This window comes from Aotus nancymaae, unplaced genomic scaffold, assembly GCF_030222135.1.
Source record: "Aotus nancymaae isolate 86718 unplaced genomic scaffold, 86718_ANA_hifiasm-v0.15.2.pri h1tg000010l, whole genome shotgun sequence".
NCBI lineage: Eukaryota > Metazoa > Chordata > Mammalia > Primates > Aotidae > Aotus > Aotus nancymaae.
This window is the reverse complement of record NW_026988421.1, coordinates 31,223,775-31,242,523: the sequence shown is the minus strand read 5'-3', so window position 1 is coordinate 31,242,523 and position 18,749 is coordinate 31,223,775. Positions and strand designations below refer to the sequence as shown.

The 18,749-nt window shown below is 44.5% G+C and overlaps 1 protein-coding gene across 1 annotated transcript in view; it reads left to right on the top strand.

Annotated features, from left to right (window-relative positions):
- The first annotated feature begins 388 nt into the window (after window positions 1–388).
- The window catches only part of CNNM1 (cyclin and CBS domain divalent metal cation transport mediator 1), a 65,414-nt gene continuing 47,053 nt past the window's right edge, over window positions 389–18,749 (top strand). The window contains exon 1 of the mRNA XM_012439470.3: window positions 389–1,964. Within this exon, the coding sequence (XP_012294893.2) occupies window positions 389–1,964 (1,576 nt within the window). The remainder of the gene's footprint in view (window positions 1,965–18,749) is intronic.

Below are 18,749 nucleotides of genomic sequence, written 5' to 3'. Positions count from 1 at the left end.
CAGGAGAATTGAAAAGCTGGGAAATTTCCCCGGCCAATGGGGAAGCGGTGAAGCGGGCAGGGAACTACTGCCGGGTAGGAGTTCGCAGAGGGGCACCTTACTTTTGGAGTAGGAGGCTGTGCTCCAAGCCGAGGCTTCCCAGGCTGCAGCTCAGATACACCGAAGTGTGTACCGGCTACACACCATGCTGTGATGCCTGGTCACCTCCAGCCTCCCGCGGGGACCCCTTGCCCAGGCGGAGTCTGAATGCCCACTGCCACCAGCCCACGCGCGCAGTGGGCGTACACGTGGTGACCTGCCTGCTGCTGGGTTCCCAGCTCCGGCTCCTCCTCCCTCCAGCTCTCGCTCGGCTTTCTGCAGTATCACGTGCAGCCGCGCCGGGTGCAGGATGGCGGCGGCCGCGGCGGCGGCAGCTGCAGCGGTGGGTGTCAGGCTCCGGGACTGCTGCAGCCGAGGCGCTGTGCTCCTGCTCTTCTTTTCCCTGTCTCCTCGGCCCCCGGCCGCCGCCGCCTGGCTGCTGGGACTGCGGCCCGAGGACACTGCTGGAGGCCGCGTGTCCCTGGAGGGGGGCACCCTGCGAGCAGCTGAAGGCACCAGCTTCCTCCTGCGTGTCTATTTCCAGCCAGGACCGCCTGCCACAGCCGCAAGGATGCCCGCACCGACCCTCTCCTCGGGGGAGAATGGCACCAGCGACTGGGCTCCTCGGCTCGTGTTCATCGAGGAGCCCCCGGGCGGTAGTGGTGTGGCCCCCAGCGCGGTCCCCACGCGGCCCCCGGGACCGCAACGCTGCCGGGAGCAGAGCGACTGGACATCGGACGTGGAGGTCCTGGGGCCCTTGCGTCCCGGGGGCGTGGCAGGCTCGGCCTTGGTCCAGGTGCGGGTGCGGGAGCTGCGCAAGGGCGAGGCGGAGCGGGGTGGCGCGGGCGGTGGCGGGAAGCTCTTTTCACTCTGCGCCTGGGATGGGCGCGCTTGGCACCACCACGGCGCCGCCGGCGGCTTCCTGCTGCGCGTCCGCCCGCGGTTGTATGGCCCAGGCGGGGACCTGCTGCCCCCTGCGTGGCTGCGGGCGCTCGGGGCTCTCCTGCTACTAGCCTTGTCGGCCCTGTTCAGCGGCCTGCGTCTGAGCCTACTGTCGCTGGACCCGGTGGAGTTACGGGTGCTGCGGAACAGCGGCTCGGCAGCCGAGCAGGAGCAGGCGCGGCGCGTGCAGGCCGTTCGCGGCAGAGGGACCCATCTGCTCTGCACCCTGCTCCTGGGCCAAGCCGGAGCCAACGCGGCCCTGGCTGGCTGGCTGTACGCCTCGCTGCCGCCGGGCGTCGGGGGAACCGGGGAAGACTACAGCGAAGAGGGGATCCACTTCCCGTGGCTGCCGGCGCTCGTGTGCACCGGCGCGGTATTCCTGGGCGCCGAGATCTGCCCCTACTCGGTGTGTTCGCGGCACGGGCTGGCCATCGCCTCGCACAGCGTGTGCCTGACCCGCCTTCTGATGGCAGCCGCCTTCCCCGTGTGCTACCCTCTGGGCCGCCTGCTCGACTGGGCGCTGCGCCAGGAGATCAGCACCTTCTACACTCGGGAGAAGCTGCTGGAGACGTTGCGGGCCGCAGACCCCTACAGCGACCTGGTGAAGGAGGAGCTCAACATCATACAGGGTGCCCTGGAGCTGCGCACCAAGGTGGTGGAAGAGGTCCTGACCCCCCTCGGAGACTGTTTCATGCTGCGCTCAGACGCGGTGCTCGACTTCGCCACTGTCTCCGAGATCCTGCGCAGCGGCTACACTCGTATCCCAGTGTACGAGGGCGACCAGCGGCACAACATTGTCGACATTTTATTTGTCAAAGACTTGGCCTTCGTGGACCCCGACGACTGCACCCCGCTCCTCACCGTAACCCGCTTCTACAACCGGCCCCTGCACTGCGTCTTCAATGACACCCGACTGGACACGGTACTGGAGGAGTTTAAGAAGGGTGAGCAGTAGTCTGTCTTCTCCCCCAACTCCTATCCCCCTCAAAGGTATTATCCTTTCGTGACCACGTGAGGCTCTAGATACCCAAAGCAATTTCTCTCCTCTGGTACGAAAAACCCAAGGAAGACTTTACCTCTTGGCTCCCTGGCTATTTTCATCTCACTTCTACCTCATTTCTTGCTCCAGATTGAGCCCCAGGCCTCTTCCCCTCTACTTGACTCACAAGACGCACCATATTCCTTTATTTATTCCATTCCACCAGTGTTTTTCCAAGGCCTACCAAGTGTCAAGTATCGTGTAGGTCGGTGATAGCCTTGAAGGTCATTGCATAGCTCTCCACCTATTACAGGAGGCACCTCTACAGGTTCCCATACAAGCAGCCTTTGCTTTAAACTCCTCCCAGGGCTGAAAGCTCACTATTTAAAGAGCAAACTAATTCCGTTGCTGGACAGCTCCAGTGGTTGACAATGTCTTCCTTAAATAGAGAAGTTTGTGTCTCCAAATCCTCCTAGTTCTGCCTTTTGAATCATGTAGACTAAGCCCAAACACCTTAGATGTTCTTCCCCGTATTTAACTTCCCATCAGGTATTGATTGCACACATATCAAGTACTCAGGTTCAGGTCAGGCGTGGTGGCTCATGCTTGAAATCCCAGCACTTTGGGAAGCCCAGGTGGGAGGATCACTTGAGCCCAGGAGTTCAAAGCTTCAGTGAGCTGTAATCCCACCACCTTACAAAACAGCAAGACCCTGGTGAGGGGTGGGGTGTGCTCAGGTTGGGGGTTAAAAGTTGACTGAGGCATAGGATCCTTGTAATTCTAGGAACTGTGGTCTTGTGAAATAGAATAGATCTGAGGAAATACTCTGGGTAGAGGAGATCCTAGAAAACTTGCACATCCAAATGAGTGAGGTTTCCTTTAGCGCAGTCACCATCCTCCAACTCTCCTCCCCAAACTCAAGCCTGATGTCATGCTTATAACATGTTTACTTTATGTCTGAGTTTGTCTTCAGAAAGCGCCTTCTGGTGACTACAAATTAACTCAAGAAAAATCAGCCTGGACACATTAGAGTCACCCCTCTTGGCATTACACAGTTTGACTCTCCCCTAGTTCACCAGATTTGGCCCAGAACCCTTGAATGTTTCTTAAAACCAAATCTACTTTCAGGAGTCAACATTAAGAGCATTCAAAAGACTATCTCACAAACCCTGAAAGCAACTAGAGACATCATAATTTGGAAACAGGGACATAATTAGAATAAGTGTGGAACTTTCCAGAATAACTACTTTGAAGTAGACACTCATCTGATATGAGTTGGAATGTTTATTAAAACCAAAAACCAAAAAATCAATCCCTTGACTTTAGATTCAGCCTTCAAATATCGCTTCCTTGTGGCTAGCAGTACTCTTATTTGACTGCATTTTGTATAAACTGTTTTGTCAAAAATTTAATCTCATGATAATTTGAGCCTGAGGCTGCAGTAGACTATGATTGTGCCACTGAACTCTAGCCTGGGTAACAGAGCAAGACCCTGTCTCAAGAAAAGAAAGAAAGAAGAAAATTCAATCTCATTACTTTAGCATCACAAGTAATCTTTAGGACTTTGAATACAAACAAATCTGAAGTCTTCTTTGTGCCACAATATTTTGAAATCATATTAAATATCAAAATATAGCCTCAATGTCATGTGCTGAAAGAAGACATTTTAAATGAAACTCCTATGAACTCATTCATTTATTCATTATTTATTTATTTATTTTGAGACAGAGTCTCCCTCTGTCAATGTCACCCAGGCTGGAATGCAGTAGCGCCATCTTAGCTCACTGCAACCTCTGCCTCTTGGGTTCGAGTGATCTTCCTGCCTCTGCCTCCCAGGTGTGTGCCACCATGCCCAGCTAATTTTTGTATTTTTAGTAGAGACGGGGTTTCACCATGTTGGCCAGGCTGGTCTCGAACTCCTGACCTCAGGTGATCCACCTGCCTCAGCCTCCCAAAGTGCTGGGATTACAGGCATGAGCCACTGCACCTGGCCTCATTTAGTATTTTTTAAACATCTATACAGTTTTAGGCAACAGGGGAGACAAGAAGACTGTCCTCAGTTGGTTAGCAATATACAAGGCATAGTGAGCAGTCTTTTGAAGTAGGAATTGTCATATTAACTCTTATATCCCCAGTATCTTACACAGTGTCTAGTAAGCTGTTCCAAAAAGTTGATATTGATCTGAAATGAATCCCTGTGCAGAATTTCTAAACCTGGTCTGAAAAAAAAAAGCTCCTTTAGTGTTCTATTAATAGCTACTTTGTATTTAGGTAGACCACTAAAGAGAAGCAGGCCATTACAGAGAATACCATGCCAAGGAAGATATTTCCACTTCCTTTCATAGCCTTGCTACTTCCTCAAAGTATGGTCCATGAAACAGTAGCATGAGTCTCACCTGGGAGCTTATTAGAAATGCAGAATTTCATGCCTCACCCTAAATCCACACTTTAGCAAGCCTCCAGATGGCTCCTATGTGGCATGGAAGTTTGAGAAGCATTACCTTCAGAGATCCCTTATTAATAGTGCTTGGTAGATCTACTGACATAATGAACAAGGTGGTTATTCTCAGGCTGCAAGCCATGTAACATAGTGGTCATTTTCTTTAGGAGTTATACATTTGCACCGTAGGTTAGGAGAGAAAGGATGGGTTGAACTGATTTTCTTTACCCTTAAAACATAACCTTTTTTGGCTGGGCATGGTGGCTCACACCTGTAATCCAAGCACTTCGGGAGGCTGAGGTGAGCAGATCACCTGAGGTCAGGAGTTTGTGAACAGCCTGGCCAACATGGTGAAACCTCATGTCCACTAAAAATACAAAAATTAGCCAGGTGTGGTGGCACGCACTTATAATCCCAGCTAATCGGGAGGCTGAGACAGGAGAATTGCTTGAACCTGGGAGGTGGAGTTGCACTGAGCCAAGATCACACCACTGTACTTCAGCCTGGGTGACAGAGCAAGACTCTGTCTCAAAAATAAATAAATAAATAAGGCCGGGAGTGGTGGCTCACACCTGTAATCCCAGCACTTTGGGAGGCCAAGGTTGGCGGATCATGAAGTCAGGAGATTGAGACCATCCTGGCTAACATGGTGAAACCCGTCTCTACTAAAAATACAAAAAATTAACAGGGCATAGTGGCATGCGCCTATAGTCCCAGCTATTTGAGAAGCTGAGGCAGGAGAAACACTTGAACCCAGGAAGCGGAGGTTGCAGTGAGCCAAGATCGTGCCATCGCACTCCAGCCTGGGTGACAGAGACTCTGTCTAAAAAACAAACAAACAAAATATAAATAAATAATTTTTTAAAATAACTTTTTAAGTAGGTCTTTAATAGCTCTTCCATTTTCCTTACGTCCTTGCATCTCAAGTAACTTAACCACCAACAAACCCCTTAGAAGGAAGAAGAGGAAAATGATGATATTAATAGGAGCCACAGTTACCATTAATTGAGCACTGACAGTTCTTCTAGGCACCATGCCAGGCCCTTTACATATTCAGACCAACCCGCCTGGGCAGATGTTATTAACTCTATTTTACAGATGAAGAAACTAAAGCTCAGATCAATAACATGACTTGCACAACTTTCCATAGCTAATAACCGACTGAATTGTGATGTGAACTACATCTGTAGGACCCCAAAGCCTGTTCTTTCCCTGCTACACCTGTCTTATTTCTTCTTCCATCCGGGAATTCCTGCCACCCACAGGGTTCAAAGGTAGCCTTTTCACCTCTGATTGCTGCCCACGGCTGATTCACCACTGGTTTCTGCAGGTTAGTAATGTAGCTTTATAATTACAGTAATTGCTAACATGCATATTGCTCTGGACAAAACGTTTCTATATACCTTCTCTTATCCAATCTTAACTCTGTAGTCACAGGTGATGACTCTAAGACCCAGAAGGGTTATTTGGCCACCCTAAAATCATCATTCCACTAGTTTATTCCATGGCCCAGATTCAGATCCAGGTCATGTGACTCCAGAGCACTTGGTCCATACGGGATTTTATTTTTTTACTTCTTATGAGTTGCAAGTCTTTAGAAGTGGGGAAAAGGAAAATGGTCTTTCACACTAGAGTGCTAGGTTTACAAAAAGGAACAGTATTTCTTACCACTGGACTATATGTTCCCTGAGAGCAGAGAATGAATCTTATTCACTTTGTATTCTCAGGACAAGTACAATGACTACCATGGCTAGGGGATGTATAAACATGTGTTGAATAAATGGTTTTAAATACCTAACTTCTATATTTCTATGTTTGAGTGAGGTGAACCCTAAGTACAGAATAATTAATGTTACTCCTTGATCACAACAAATCTCTACTCTTCTTCATGGGCCTCTATCCCCAGCAAGTGGCGCCACTTGTCCCTTTAGTCTCCCAGGCTAGAAAGTTCTCCTTCACATACACTTCATCCTATTAATCATTGTCTTAGTCTGCACAGGCTGTCATTACAAAATACCATAGACTGGTGACTTAAACAACAGAAACTTATTTTCTCACAATCCAAGGCTTTGACATCCAAGATCAAGGTTCTGGTCAACTCAGTTTCTGGCGATGATGCTCTTCCTGGCTTGCAGATGGCTGCCTTCTGTCCATGGCGTTTCCTCAGTGCACATCCATAGAGAGCAACAGGCTCAGGTCCTCTCTTCTTAGAAAGATACCAATCCTGTTGAATCAGGATTGATTCACCTTATTCCCTCATTTAATCGTAACTACTGTACTTCCTTAGAGGCCTCTCTGGGAGTTGTTAAGCTTCAACATACAAATTTTGTGAGAAGACAAACATTCAGTCCATAACACCAAGTTGGCCAAATAATTGGATGCCAATATTGCATCCAACTGCAGTCATATGTCATTTTGGTCAATGATGGACTGACTGCATATACGATGGTGGTCCCATAAGATTACATTGGAGCTGAAAAATTCCTATCACCTGGTGATGTCCTAGCAGTCAACATCTAACATCATTGTAAGGCAACACATTACCTTTACTATATTTAGATACACAAATACTTACCATTGTGTTACAATTACCTACAGTATTCAGTAGCATGCTATACAGTAGCATGCTATACAGGTTTGTAGCCTAGGAGCAATAGGTTATAACAGGTAGCCTACATGTGCAGTACACTATATCCTCTAGGTTTTGTGTAAGTACATTGTATGATGTTCACACAACCATGAAATTGCCTAGCAATAAATTTATCAGAGAGTGTCTCCATAGTTAAGCATTGCATGATGATTTCTTAAATCTGTACATAGTTTCTTCCACTTAGTTGATTCACTAATTTTATTCAACAAATAGTTGTGTTGCCACAGTGGAAAGCATCGCCAACAGAGTCCTTGTCTGCATAGAGCTTCATTCTAATACAGGAGACAGAAATTAAACAAACAGGATGGTGATTAAGAACATAAGATTTGGCCAGGTGCTGTGGCTCACACCTGTAGTCCAGCACTTTGTGAGGCCAAGGCAGGTGGATCATTTGAGGTCAGGAGTTCAAGACCAGCCTGGCCAACATAGTGAACCCCATCTCTACTAACAATACAAAACTTAGCTGGCAGTCATGGCTCACATCTGTAATCCCGGCTACTCAGGAGGCTGAGGCAGGAGACCCATTTGAGCCTGGGAGGCAGAGGTTGCAGTGAGCAGAGATTGCGCCACTGAACTCAAGTCTGGGGCAACAGAGTGAGACCCCGTCTCAAAAAAAAAAAAAAAAAAAAAGGACATAAGATTTACCAGAATGCCTGGGTTGATACTGGCCCTGGGCAAATTACTTAACTGTTTATGTCTGTTTCATTAGCTATAAAATGAAAACGATACTAAGATTTACTCATAAGATTGTATGAAATATTAAGACTATTGCATTATGCTTACTTACTACCTGTCATTTAAGTACTAAGTAGGTGTTAGCGATGATTATTAAACACAAATCTATTATTCATTTATGCAAATGCCTCCTAAGAAGTTACACTTTTTCATATTTTTGTCTCCCTCAAATTTGTTCTCTCCAGTGCCACTAAAATAATCTCCAGTACTTTGGGAGGCCGAGGCGGGCAGATCACGAGGTCAAGAGATCGAGACCATCCTGGCCATGGTGAAACCCCATCTCTACTAAAACTACAAAAATTAGCCGGGCATGGTGGCACGCGCCTGTGGTCCCAGCTACTCGGGAGGCTGAGGCAGAAGAATCGCTTGAAACCAGAGGCGGAAGTTACAGTGAGCCGAGATTGCGCCACTGCACTCCAGCCTGGCGACAGAGCAAGACTCCGTCTCAAAATAATAATAATAATAATCTCCAGTAATGTCACCCACTGCTTAAAACCCTTCTGCAGCTCCCCGCTGCCCACGGGAGAGAGTCTAAGCTGATAAGGCAGCCAGCAATACACTCATGACCTGCTTCCTGCCCTCCCCTCCAGCTTCATCACTCACCATTCCCTGCCACAGCTTTACCCTCCAGCAATGCTGAACTCTGTGGTGCACTGTGCTATTCTTGTCTTTGTCCCTTTATTCACACTGCACTTCTGTCAGGAATATGCTTTGCCTGACTAATTCATTGCCAGCTCTTTAACACTCAGCTCAGGGGCCACCTCCTCTGGGAAACGTCTGTAAACCCCAGTTTGGGGCCAGCTTCATTGTTCTATGTGCATATCTCAATCATTGAACTAAGAAGCTGTACTCTAAGTGTTTGTTTAAAGTGCCTCCCGCCCATATAATGAGCATCTCCAGGGCAAGACTGTCTTATCTATCTTTTGACAGGGTCTCCCTCTGTTGCCCAGGCTGGAGTGCAGTGGTGCAATCTTGGCTTGCTGCAACCTCTGCTTTCTGGGTTCAAGCAATTCTCCTGCCTCAGTCTCCCAAGTACCTGGGACTACAGGTGCCCACCACCACACCCAGCTAATTTTTTTTTTGTATTTTAGTAGAGACGAGGTTTCACCATGTTGCCCAGGGTGGTCTTAAATTCCTGAGCTCAGGCAATCCGCCTGCCTCGGCATCCCAAAGTGCTGGGATTACAGGCATATGCCACCCTATCTAACTTATCTATCTTTGTAGCTCCAGCAGCTAACGATGCATATGGCACATAGTAAATTTTCAATAAATGTTTGTTTAAAGACTGAACGGATGACTTAAGGAGTTAAACTTTAATATAATGGAAGAGAGCTGCAGAGCTCTGGTAAATGAATTAAATCATTTTGGACTATGTAGCAAATGAAACTTAGAGGTTTGTTGGTGTTAGAAGAAAAGTGTTGCATATATTCTTTCTCTGCTTCTTTAGGTACATCTGTTAATATTTATTACAATTTCTTTTCACATGTAAAGCACTGTGCTAAGAGTTAGGCGTATGAGATAAAAATCTCTGTTCCCAAAGAGCCTAGAGTATAGTGGATGAATAGTACTTCCCTTTGCAAAGCTAGAAGGCAAGATGGACACTCACCTTTCCCGTGGCTTCCAGTGACCTTGAATTCACAAGTTATGTCTCAGTATCTAAGTACAGTATATGGGTAAGACAGACCTTGTTACATAAAGCATTGAAACAAAAGTGCTATAATAGAAATGCAAAAATGCAATGGGAACATGAGGGATACGATAACTATGACTAGGTAGCATTTTTTTTTTTTTTTGAGATGGAGTCTCACTCTGTCGCCCAGTTGGAGTGCACTGGCGTGATCTCACCTCCCAGGTACAAGTGAGTCTCCTGCCTCAGCCTCCTGCGTGGCTGGGACAACAGGCATGCGCCACCACACCCAGCTAAAGTTTTGTATTTTAGTAGAGACAGGGTTTCACCATGTTGCTCAGGGTGAACTCTTGAGCTCAGGCAGTCCACCTGCCTCGGCCTCCCAAAGTGCTATGATTACAGGTGTGAGCCACTGCACCAAGCCATATTTTGCATTTATAAATTTTTTATTGAAGTTCGTGTTTCTATAATTTATATAGAAAAAAAGTTAAATATGGAATAGCAGAAAAAAGAATTATGAAAATCATATGAGGCTAATCATCCCCCATCCTGAAATAGTAACTCAATATTTTTTCACATTAAAAATATATTGCACATAATAACAATCTTAATGAAATTCTTAAAAGAAAACAAAAGAAAAAACCCATTGTCCTGCCATCAACCACAAATCAAATGTCCCATTCTAATCCTAAGAGTTATTTTCTTATAGGTTGGTATTATTTTTGCCATAGTTTCCTCAGGGTTGAGTTCTATAATTTGGGAAGACTAATTTTAAAAATGGAGCTGTAGAGACTTACCATACTTCTTAAATTTACTACTTTATTATTGGATTGCTTTTAGGAGAAACTTAAAAGCAATCCAATAATAGAGTAGGGGAAAGGAATAAAGCTTTGTTCTGAAGTCAAAGGCTTCTTGGCAATGCAATACTAACATTTAATTCAATTAAACAGCTTAGCTTTGCTGGACTAGTAACACCACCTTTGCAAACAAAAGACAGCACAACGCACATATGCTGGGCTGCTCTACCTGTACACTAGCATGGCTGTAACGTGGCCTACTGCACAATCCATACTCAGTCTTTGTGTATTCATTGATTCATTCAGTAAACATTTTTTGAACTCCTGCTTTGGGCCAGGCATTATACTAGACTCTAGGAATACAGTGGTGAGCTAGGCAGACATTATGAAGCTAAAAATATCCTCTTCCATCTTTGGTCTTCCTGCAAGTGGTCTGTTGTCTAAAGTAGGGGCCCCAACCCCCAGACTGCAGAATGGTACCAGTTCGTGGCCTGGTAGGAACTGGGTTGCACAGTTGGAGGTGAGCAGTGGGCAAGCATTACCATCTGAGCCCCACCTCCTGTCAGATCAGTTGGGGCATTAGAGTCTCATAGGAACGCAAACCCTACTGTAAACTGCACGTGCAAGGGATGTAGGTTGCATGCTCCTTATGAGAATCTAATGCCTGATGATCTGAGGTGGAACAGTTTCATACCCAAACCAACCCCCTCTCACCCCAGTTCGTGGAAAAATTGTCTTCCACAGAACCTGTCCCTGGTGCCAAAAAGATTGTAGACCTCTGGTCTAAAGCATGTCCAGCCAGCCAGTAAGTGCTCCTGGACCAGACACACAATGTGACCTTTTCACTACAGAATAATCTAGTCCAAAAAGCCATTGTTTTACTTTATACTCCAAATGCTGACCTTATCTATTTTTGCAGGAAGAGTAACCATTCCATTGCTTAATTCTATAAAAACCTCCCAAAACATTAGTACTATATTCTTTGTCGTCCATAAAAGAAAATAAAATTCTGCATTCATCATTACATTTCACTGGTATAAATCGATGTATTATGCTTTAAAATGTGTTAAATGTTGTGAAATAATACTTAGTAAAATTTATCATGAGATGCACAAACAATAACCAAAGCATAATCCATTGTGTATTGGGAGAAAGAATGAAAGGAAACAAAAAAGTGAAAATAATTAATATTCAAGATAATAAGCTTGTGGGTTTTTTCCTTTAAACATTTTCATTGTGATTGTTATAATGTTATTATGCAATACTCTTTCTTTCAGCCTGGCAAGAGAAGTGCCAGGTAGCAACAGAAACTGAACAGGAAGGGGCACTAAAAAACCTGTGAGAGAATCTCATTTACATTTTTTTCAGATTCAGTTATTTTTTCCAGGCCATACCAGCCTTCATTGTCAGACTTAACTTTTTATCTAATCTAAATCCCACAGGCTGCAGTTAAATTTCACTTCTTTTTTATCATCCTTTGTGAGTATTCTTTTATTTGAAGAACATCATAGCTCATCTCGATTCAATTTTTTCTCTACCAAATACATTTGATTGTGTTTCTTGCTCCCTTAAAGCATTTGAGTGTCTCCAAGGAAGGTCTGTGGGTTTTCCTAGTAGTACTCTTTTAAACTGAGTTACTTCTAGGCCCGTGTTTGGGGATTCTGGGACCTTCAATAACAACTCTAAATTTTCTTTTTATTTGCTGCTGTTATGTTCCTTTTCAGAATGAGATTCTCCTCAATTCTTTATGTCCTTCCTTCTTTTCTTTCTTTCATGTATTGAATGGGCATTCTTCTCTTTCAGGCCTGTGTTAGGCTCCCCCAGTGTGGGGATGCAGTGTGGATGAGACAGACACCGTTCCTGCCCTCCTAGGGCTTGCAGTCGAGTAGGAAAGAGACACCAAGCAATTAATAATTACAAATTGTCATAAGTGAGTTGAACGAAGAGTATAGGGAGCTGTGAACATATAATACATAGACTTGGTCTTATGGGTAAAAATAGATGTTCCCCTCACCAAGTGGTATTTGAGCTGAATCGTAAAGGGCAGTGAGAAGGAGTTCATCAGAAGAAGAGCTTCCCAGGAGACAGAAACAGACATGCAAAGGCCCTGAGGAAGGAGGGCCAGCATGGGTGCTGTGCCAGGCTCCAGGGCTGTGTAACATCCAGGAAGGAAAGTGCCACCTCTGCCAGCCACCCTCCCCCTCTCCCCGAGTGACTCTCAACATCATCTGGGCAGGTCAGTTCTGTAGGATGTATTGAGTACCAGGGCTCGGCAGATAGACATGGACATAAATGCAGGGCTGACCCTGCCCTCCAGGAACACGAAAGGAGGAAGGGTCATGATGGAATGATGATACGAGGCAGCCTGGGGTACAGGCAAGGGAATCCAGAAAACATCTATGGGTGAAAAGGGAAGAGAGAAATAGTCCCTGGATGATCTGAGAAAACTGTTCTGAGAAAGTGGAATTTCAGCTCAGCCTTGAAAGAAGAACTCTGCTAAGCGATTATGAAGGGAAAGAGCTTTCCAGCTCAGGCAGGAGTTTGAGCTGAAAAAGAAGGGCAGAGAGGGAGCCGATACTGCATCTGAATGCTGGGAAATCCATTATCATAATGCTATTTTCCTTCCAGCAAAATGGGGAGCTAGGCAGGAGGAGTTATTTGTCAAACATAATTTTGTTTCCTTCAAATGCTAAAACTGAATGTTTTAACCATTTTTCATGGAGATATTTCTAAAATATTTTATACCCATTCCTGCCTTCCTTAACAAAGGATTCTAAATATAACTTAATCTTTTCTTGATGACGCATAATCATGATCATGAAAGTGTAGTTATTTTATGCTGTATTATAAAACAGTTCTCTATTTTTTTAAATTTTTCTCTGTCCTCTGGCTGATAGATGTTAGTTCTCTTTGAATCTGCCTCCAGCAAATCCCTGCCCCACCATTCTCTTCACAAAACCACTCTTGCTGTGTTCATCTCACTTACAGTTTCTGTTTCACTGATAAACTAAGTGAATACCATGTTGAGAATCATGTGTTTGATATACAATATGCTTCAATACATACTTGTTGGTTAAATAATTAATCAGGTTTCAACTGTAAGCCTAGGGTATGGAATCAATGGAGAGACATGGGACAGTTCTTTCTGGGATGGTATTCAAAACAGTGTGAAGTCAGACCTCCAGATAATGGGTTGTTACTCTGCTATTTTTACAGTGTTGCTTAGCAAGCCAAACCACCAACTGGCTTAGATTCTAGTGACGAACAACTATTTTTTCATGCCCTAGTGATGTTGGTTACCATGGTGCTCTGGATGATATGGTTGGCTTTTTATAATTGTGTTTTAGTGGCTCAAGAAGTTATTTTGTGATAAAGGGGTTGATTATTTCTGATAAAGCAGAGCAGGATAATTACCACAAAGTACAGCCTTTTTTTTAAGCTAGAGAAAGGGACAGTTTTGTTTTTCCAAATCAAGGTGGTTGCTGCAGGATTGGCAGGATAACATTTTTATGTTTCTCTTCCTGATTTGGTAGAGAATGATTCCACTTGATTGTATAGATTAAAGGAAAGAAAAAAAAAAAAAACACCTAGCATGTGTCAAGGTAGCTGTTTCTTATTTCATTCCAAAGGAGTTCTTCAAATATTAAGATACAAACATTAGGAGATCAGAGCCCTTTATAAACACAAGAGGCTCTGACAGTTAGCACTATTAAAATTCTAGTATATTTCATTGCAAAGAAGTATGCTGTAAAACCAAACTGTTTTGTAGCCCAGGGCTGTTTAGACTTATAAAAGCATAGAATTTTAGAGCCAGAAAAGGAAACTTGGTGATCACCTGGTTCCATCTTTTATGATTGAGAAAACCGAGGCACAGAAAAGACAAATACTAAAAAGAGCAATGATAATCCCTTATGGTTGCAAAAGCTTTACATTTATTTATTGGCAATTTTTATGGCCATATAAACAAATATCGCAGCTGTATATATAAAATTTCCAATTCATTTTGTGCTCACCATAAATGTGAGGTCAGCATTTCTTATCACCATTTCGTATATGCAGCACCTGAGATCTAAAGACAGAAGTGTCCTGCTCAATGTTAGTGACAGAGGTGGGACCAGGACTCACATGTCTGATTTGCCACCTCAGACCATGGAGCCATGGACATAGACAGAGGGTCCCAGAGGCCCGAACTCAGATCTTAGCATCTCCATTGACTAGCTGTGACTAGGGCAAGTCACTATATCACTCTGAGACTTATCTTTCTTCTTTTTTGTTTTTTGTTTTGAGATGAAGTCTCCCTCTGTTGCCCAGGTTGGAGTCCAGTGGCATGGTCTTAGCTCACTACAACCTCCGCCTCCTGGGTTCAAGCAGTTCTTCTGCTTCCGCCTCCTGAGTAGCTGAGATTACAGGCACCTGCCACCATGCCTAACTTATTTTTTTTTAAGTGAGCCACCAAGCCTGGTCTATCTTCCTTCTTCTTAAAAGGGAAATAGGCCAGGCATGGTGGCTCATGCCGGTAATCCCAGCACTTTGGGAGGCCAAAGTGGGCGAATCACCTGAGGTCAGGAGTTCAAAACCAGCCTGGCCAACATGGTGAAACCTCCTCTCTACAAAAGTAGAAAAATTAGCCAGGCATGATGGCAGGTGCCTGTAATCCCGGTTACTCGGGAGGCTGAGGCAGAAAAATCGCTTGAACCGGGGAGGCAGATGTTGCAGTGAGCTGAGATCGTGCCATTGCACTCCAGCCTGAAGGACAGAGTGCTACTCCATCTCAATAAAGCAGGGGGAGGGGGAGGGGGAGGGGGCGGAATAGTGATACTACACTGTGAGTTTACTGTGAAGGCTGAAGATAATTCCTGCATAGCCCTAAAGAGATTCCACCATTTGTCTCTTACCTCCCTGATCTAGTTAAATGAATTGCATACAGTTAGTCATCTTGTATAACAAGTCCTTTATCTCTCTGATCCAGTCCATGTAAAACTGTATATAATAAGAAAACAAAATTGAAAGCTGTTTACTTTGGGTAGGGTCCAGGGTATGAAAATTGGGCTGTGGTAGGTTCCTTTGATTTCTTTTATCCTGTCATCAGTTAGAATTCAGTTTCCTTCCCCATCACTCTGCCCTTCCTCAGACATCCCAGGCAAATAACAAAACCTGACCATATAAACAAATATCCCAGCCGTATAAACAAAACTCCTCAAAGCTCCAAGCAGTCTACTAAAATAAAGTATCAGGCTAAACATAGGAAGGCTTGGACTTGAAAGCAGAAGTATAGTGAGGAGGTAGGACTGTGACTCCTTTCCCCTTCCCAGTTCAAAGCTGTCCTCCTCCCTTGCTGATCACTAGGGAGGTGCTGGGCATTAGCTCAGCATGCCTTCCTGCAGCCTCTAGGCATTTAAAGAATGTGTGCCCGTTGCTCTTAATACATCAGAGACAGTAAACCTGAGATTTGGTCTGGAATGTGGAGTCTGCATTGTATTGGATAGAATACAGGCTCAGGAGGCAGACAGACCCAAAGTTGTTCATGACTCCATCACATACTAATATTTGTCCTTAGATAAGTCACTTTATTTTTCCAAGTCTCAGTTTCTTCATCTACATATTAGTAATAACAATCCCCCTTTTGCAGAGATATTATGAAGACCAGAAGTAACATATGCACCAATTGTATAGTAGGTATTGCAGAAACTACTATGGCAAAAGCTAGAAAATGGAGTGAATGTTGACCCATGCTCTCAGGAGTCAGCTTGGTTTAGATCAAAATGATATGGAGAACACTGAAGAATCTGTAGGCTGTCTTCAGCTGCAATAAGAACCTTCAAAAGTGTGGATTTTAAGGTCATCTCAGGTGTCTAGCTTACTTCAAATAATGCCTCTGAGAGTCCACATATCTCTCTTCTCCCAGGGACTAGCCTCACTTCACCACACTCCCTGGCTGGCTCAGAACTAAGTGACGACTACAGTTGGCCCTATTTACCTTTCAATGTATCGTCCTCATATCTGAGGTTGGTTTGTGACCCGAGAACGACACCATCTACCAAAACTTAGCCAGATCACTCTGGGTCACCATGGTGATTTTTAAGCAGGGGATCCGGGGTATGATTAGTCTGAACCTGGAGAGAGGGAGAGTCAAACTGGACACCCAGGCAGTCTCCAAGACCGGGTCTGTATCTGAGAGGCCTGAGCTTAATGTATCCAACCTTTTCTAGCTGGGTCTTGAAGCTTTTCCCAAATCCTAACCAGGGTCCAATTTTGGCTTCACCATTTATTAGCTGAGTATTCTTGGACCAGTTATTTTATTGTTGTTTTCTTTTATATTTTTTAATTTAAAAAAAAATTTTTTTTAAAGACACTGTCTTACCATGTTGCCCAGGGTGGTCTCAAATTCATGGCCTCAAGTGATCCTCCCGCTTCCGACTCCCAAAGTGCTGGGATTATGAGCCACCACCCTTGGCTCTGGATTGCCTCTGAACCAGTTATTTTATGAATGGAGAATAAACATAATACATTTTGACATAGTAGTAAAAAGAAGGCAAATAATATACCAAAAATTCATGGGAGCCTTTAATGAGAGGAAGAAGAACTCAGAAATGATCCTCCTAAGTCTTAAATGATTCTCCTACATGTTATTGAGGTGGGGAGTAACCTCATAAATCCAGTATTTGGGGGATCGTTAATCTGGTTTTAGTGTATAAGATGTATTAGAGCTAGAAAAACCAAAAGGATGATTTGTTAGGATATTGGTGCAGTTGTCCAAGATCAGATAAGGGCATAGAAATTAAGGACACTTGGAATTAGAAGAAAAAAATAAATCTCTTAGACTTCATTACATATGAACACTCCTCCTCAGTCTCCTTTACTGGTTCTGCCTACATCATATCCACTGATGTATCTTCAGCACCTGGCACAGTGCCTACCCACAGCAGATGCTCAAATATTTGTTGCATGAACGTTGCCTTTTTTTTTTTTTTTTTTTGAAACCAAGTCTCCCTCTGTCACCCAGGCTGGAGTGCAGTGGAACGATCTCGGCTCACTGCAATCTCCACCTCCTAGGTTCAAGAGATTCTCCTGTCTGAGCCTCCTACATAGCTGGGATTACAGGCGCACGCCACCACACCCTGCTAATTTTTGTATTTTTGGTAGATACAGGGTTTCACCATGTTGGTCAGGCTGGTCTCAGACTCCTGACCTCATGATCCACCTGTCTTGGCCTCCCAAACTGCTGAGATTATAGGCATGAGCCACCGAGTATTTCTATGACATCTAAATGTTACAGTTCCTCAGTGCTCAGAAATTGATCTCTTCTCTGTCTATTCTCATTCCCTTGGTTATTTCATGCATTCTCCCAAACTTATCAACATGAACTCCAGACTTAAATTTCCAATTGCCACTGAACATCTCCACTTAGAGGTGTAAAATACATCTCAAGCTTAAACCTGCCCAAAACTGAGCTCCTACCTCTTTTTGCCAAACACGCTTCTTAAGTGATCCTCCCACCTCAACCACCTTAGTAGCCGGAATTACAGGCATGAGCCACCATGCCCAGCTAATATTTTTAATTTTTTATAGAGATGGGCTTACACTATGTTGTCTAGGCTGATCTTGGAACTCCTGGGCTCAAGCAACTCTCCTGCCTCAGCCTCCCAAAGTGTTGGGATTACAGGCGTGAACCATTGCACTCAGCCTTATGTCTATTCTTAACTCAGCAGTTTAGCAAATTAACACAGAAACAGAAAACGAAATACCACATGTTCTCACTTATAAGTGGGAGCTAAATAATGAGAACACATGGACACAAAGAGGGAAACAACAGACACTACGGCCTACTTGAGGGTGGAAGGTGGGAGGAGGGAGAAGATTCGAAAAAAAAAAATACCTATTAGATACTATGCTTAGTACCTGAGTAATGAAATAATCTGTATACCAAACCTCTGTGACATGAATTTACCTATATAAGAAACCTGCACATATACCCCTGAACCTAAAATAAAAGTTAAAAGAAAAAAACCACACACACACAATAGCTAGAGTTCCTTTTAAAACATAAGTCAGATCATATCACCTTTTTCCCCCCAAAAAAACCAAAAACAAAAACAAAAACCCACAACACAAAATGTTACAATGGCTTTTCTTAATGTCACTAAGAGTAAGACCCAAAGTCCTTACGAAGGCCTTTCCAGCTCTATCACATCTGTACCTCCCCATCCTCAGCTCCCTGACCTTGGCTCCCACTGCTTCCCTCTCCCACACTCTACAGGCACCACACTGGCCTCCTTGCCATTCCTTAAGCACATCAGTTACACTCCCAATGTGTGGCCTTTACACCTTGTTCTACTGCAGAGATATCCCCCAGTATCCACAGGGCTCCCTACCTTACTGCCTTCAGGGCTTTATTCCAACATCACCTCAGGGAGTTCATCCCCAGTCTTCCCTCCCTAAAATTGTAACACCTGTTCACTCGCTCCCGCACACTCCCTCATCACTCTTCCCTGCTTTGCTTT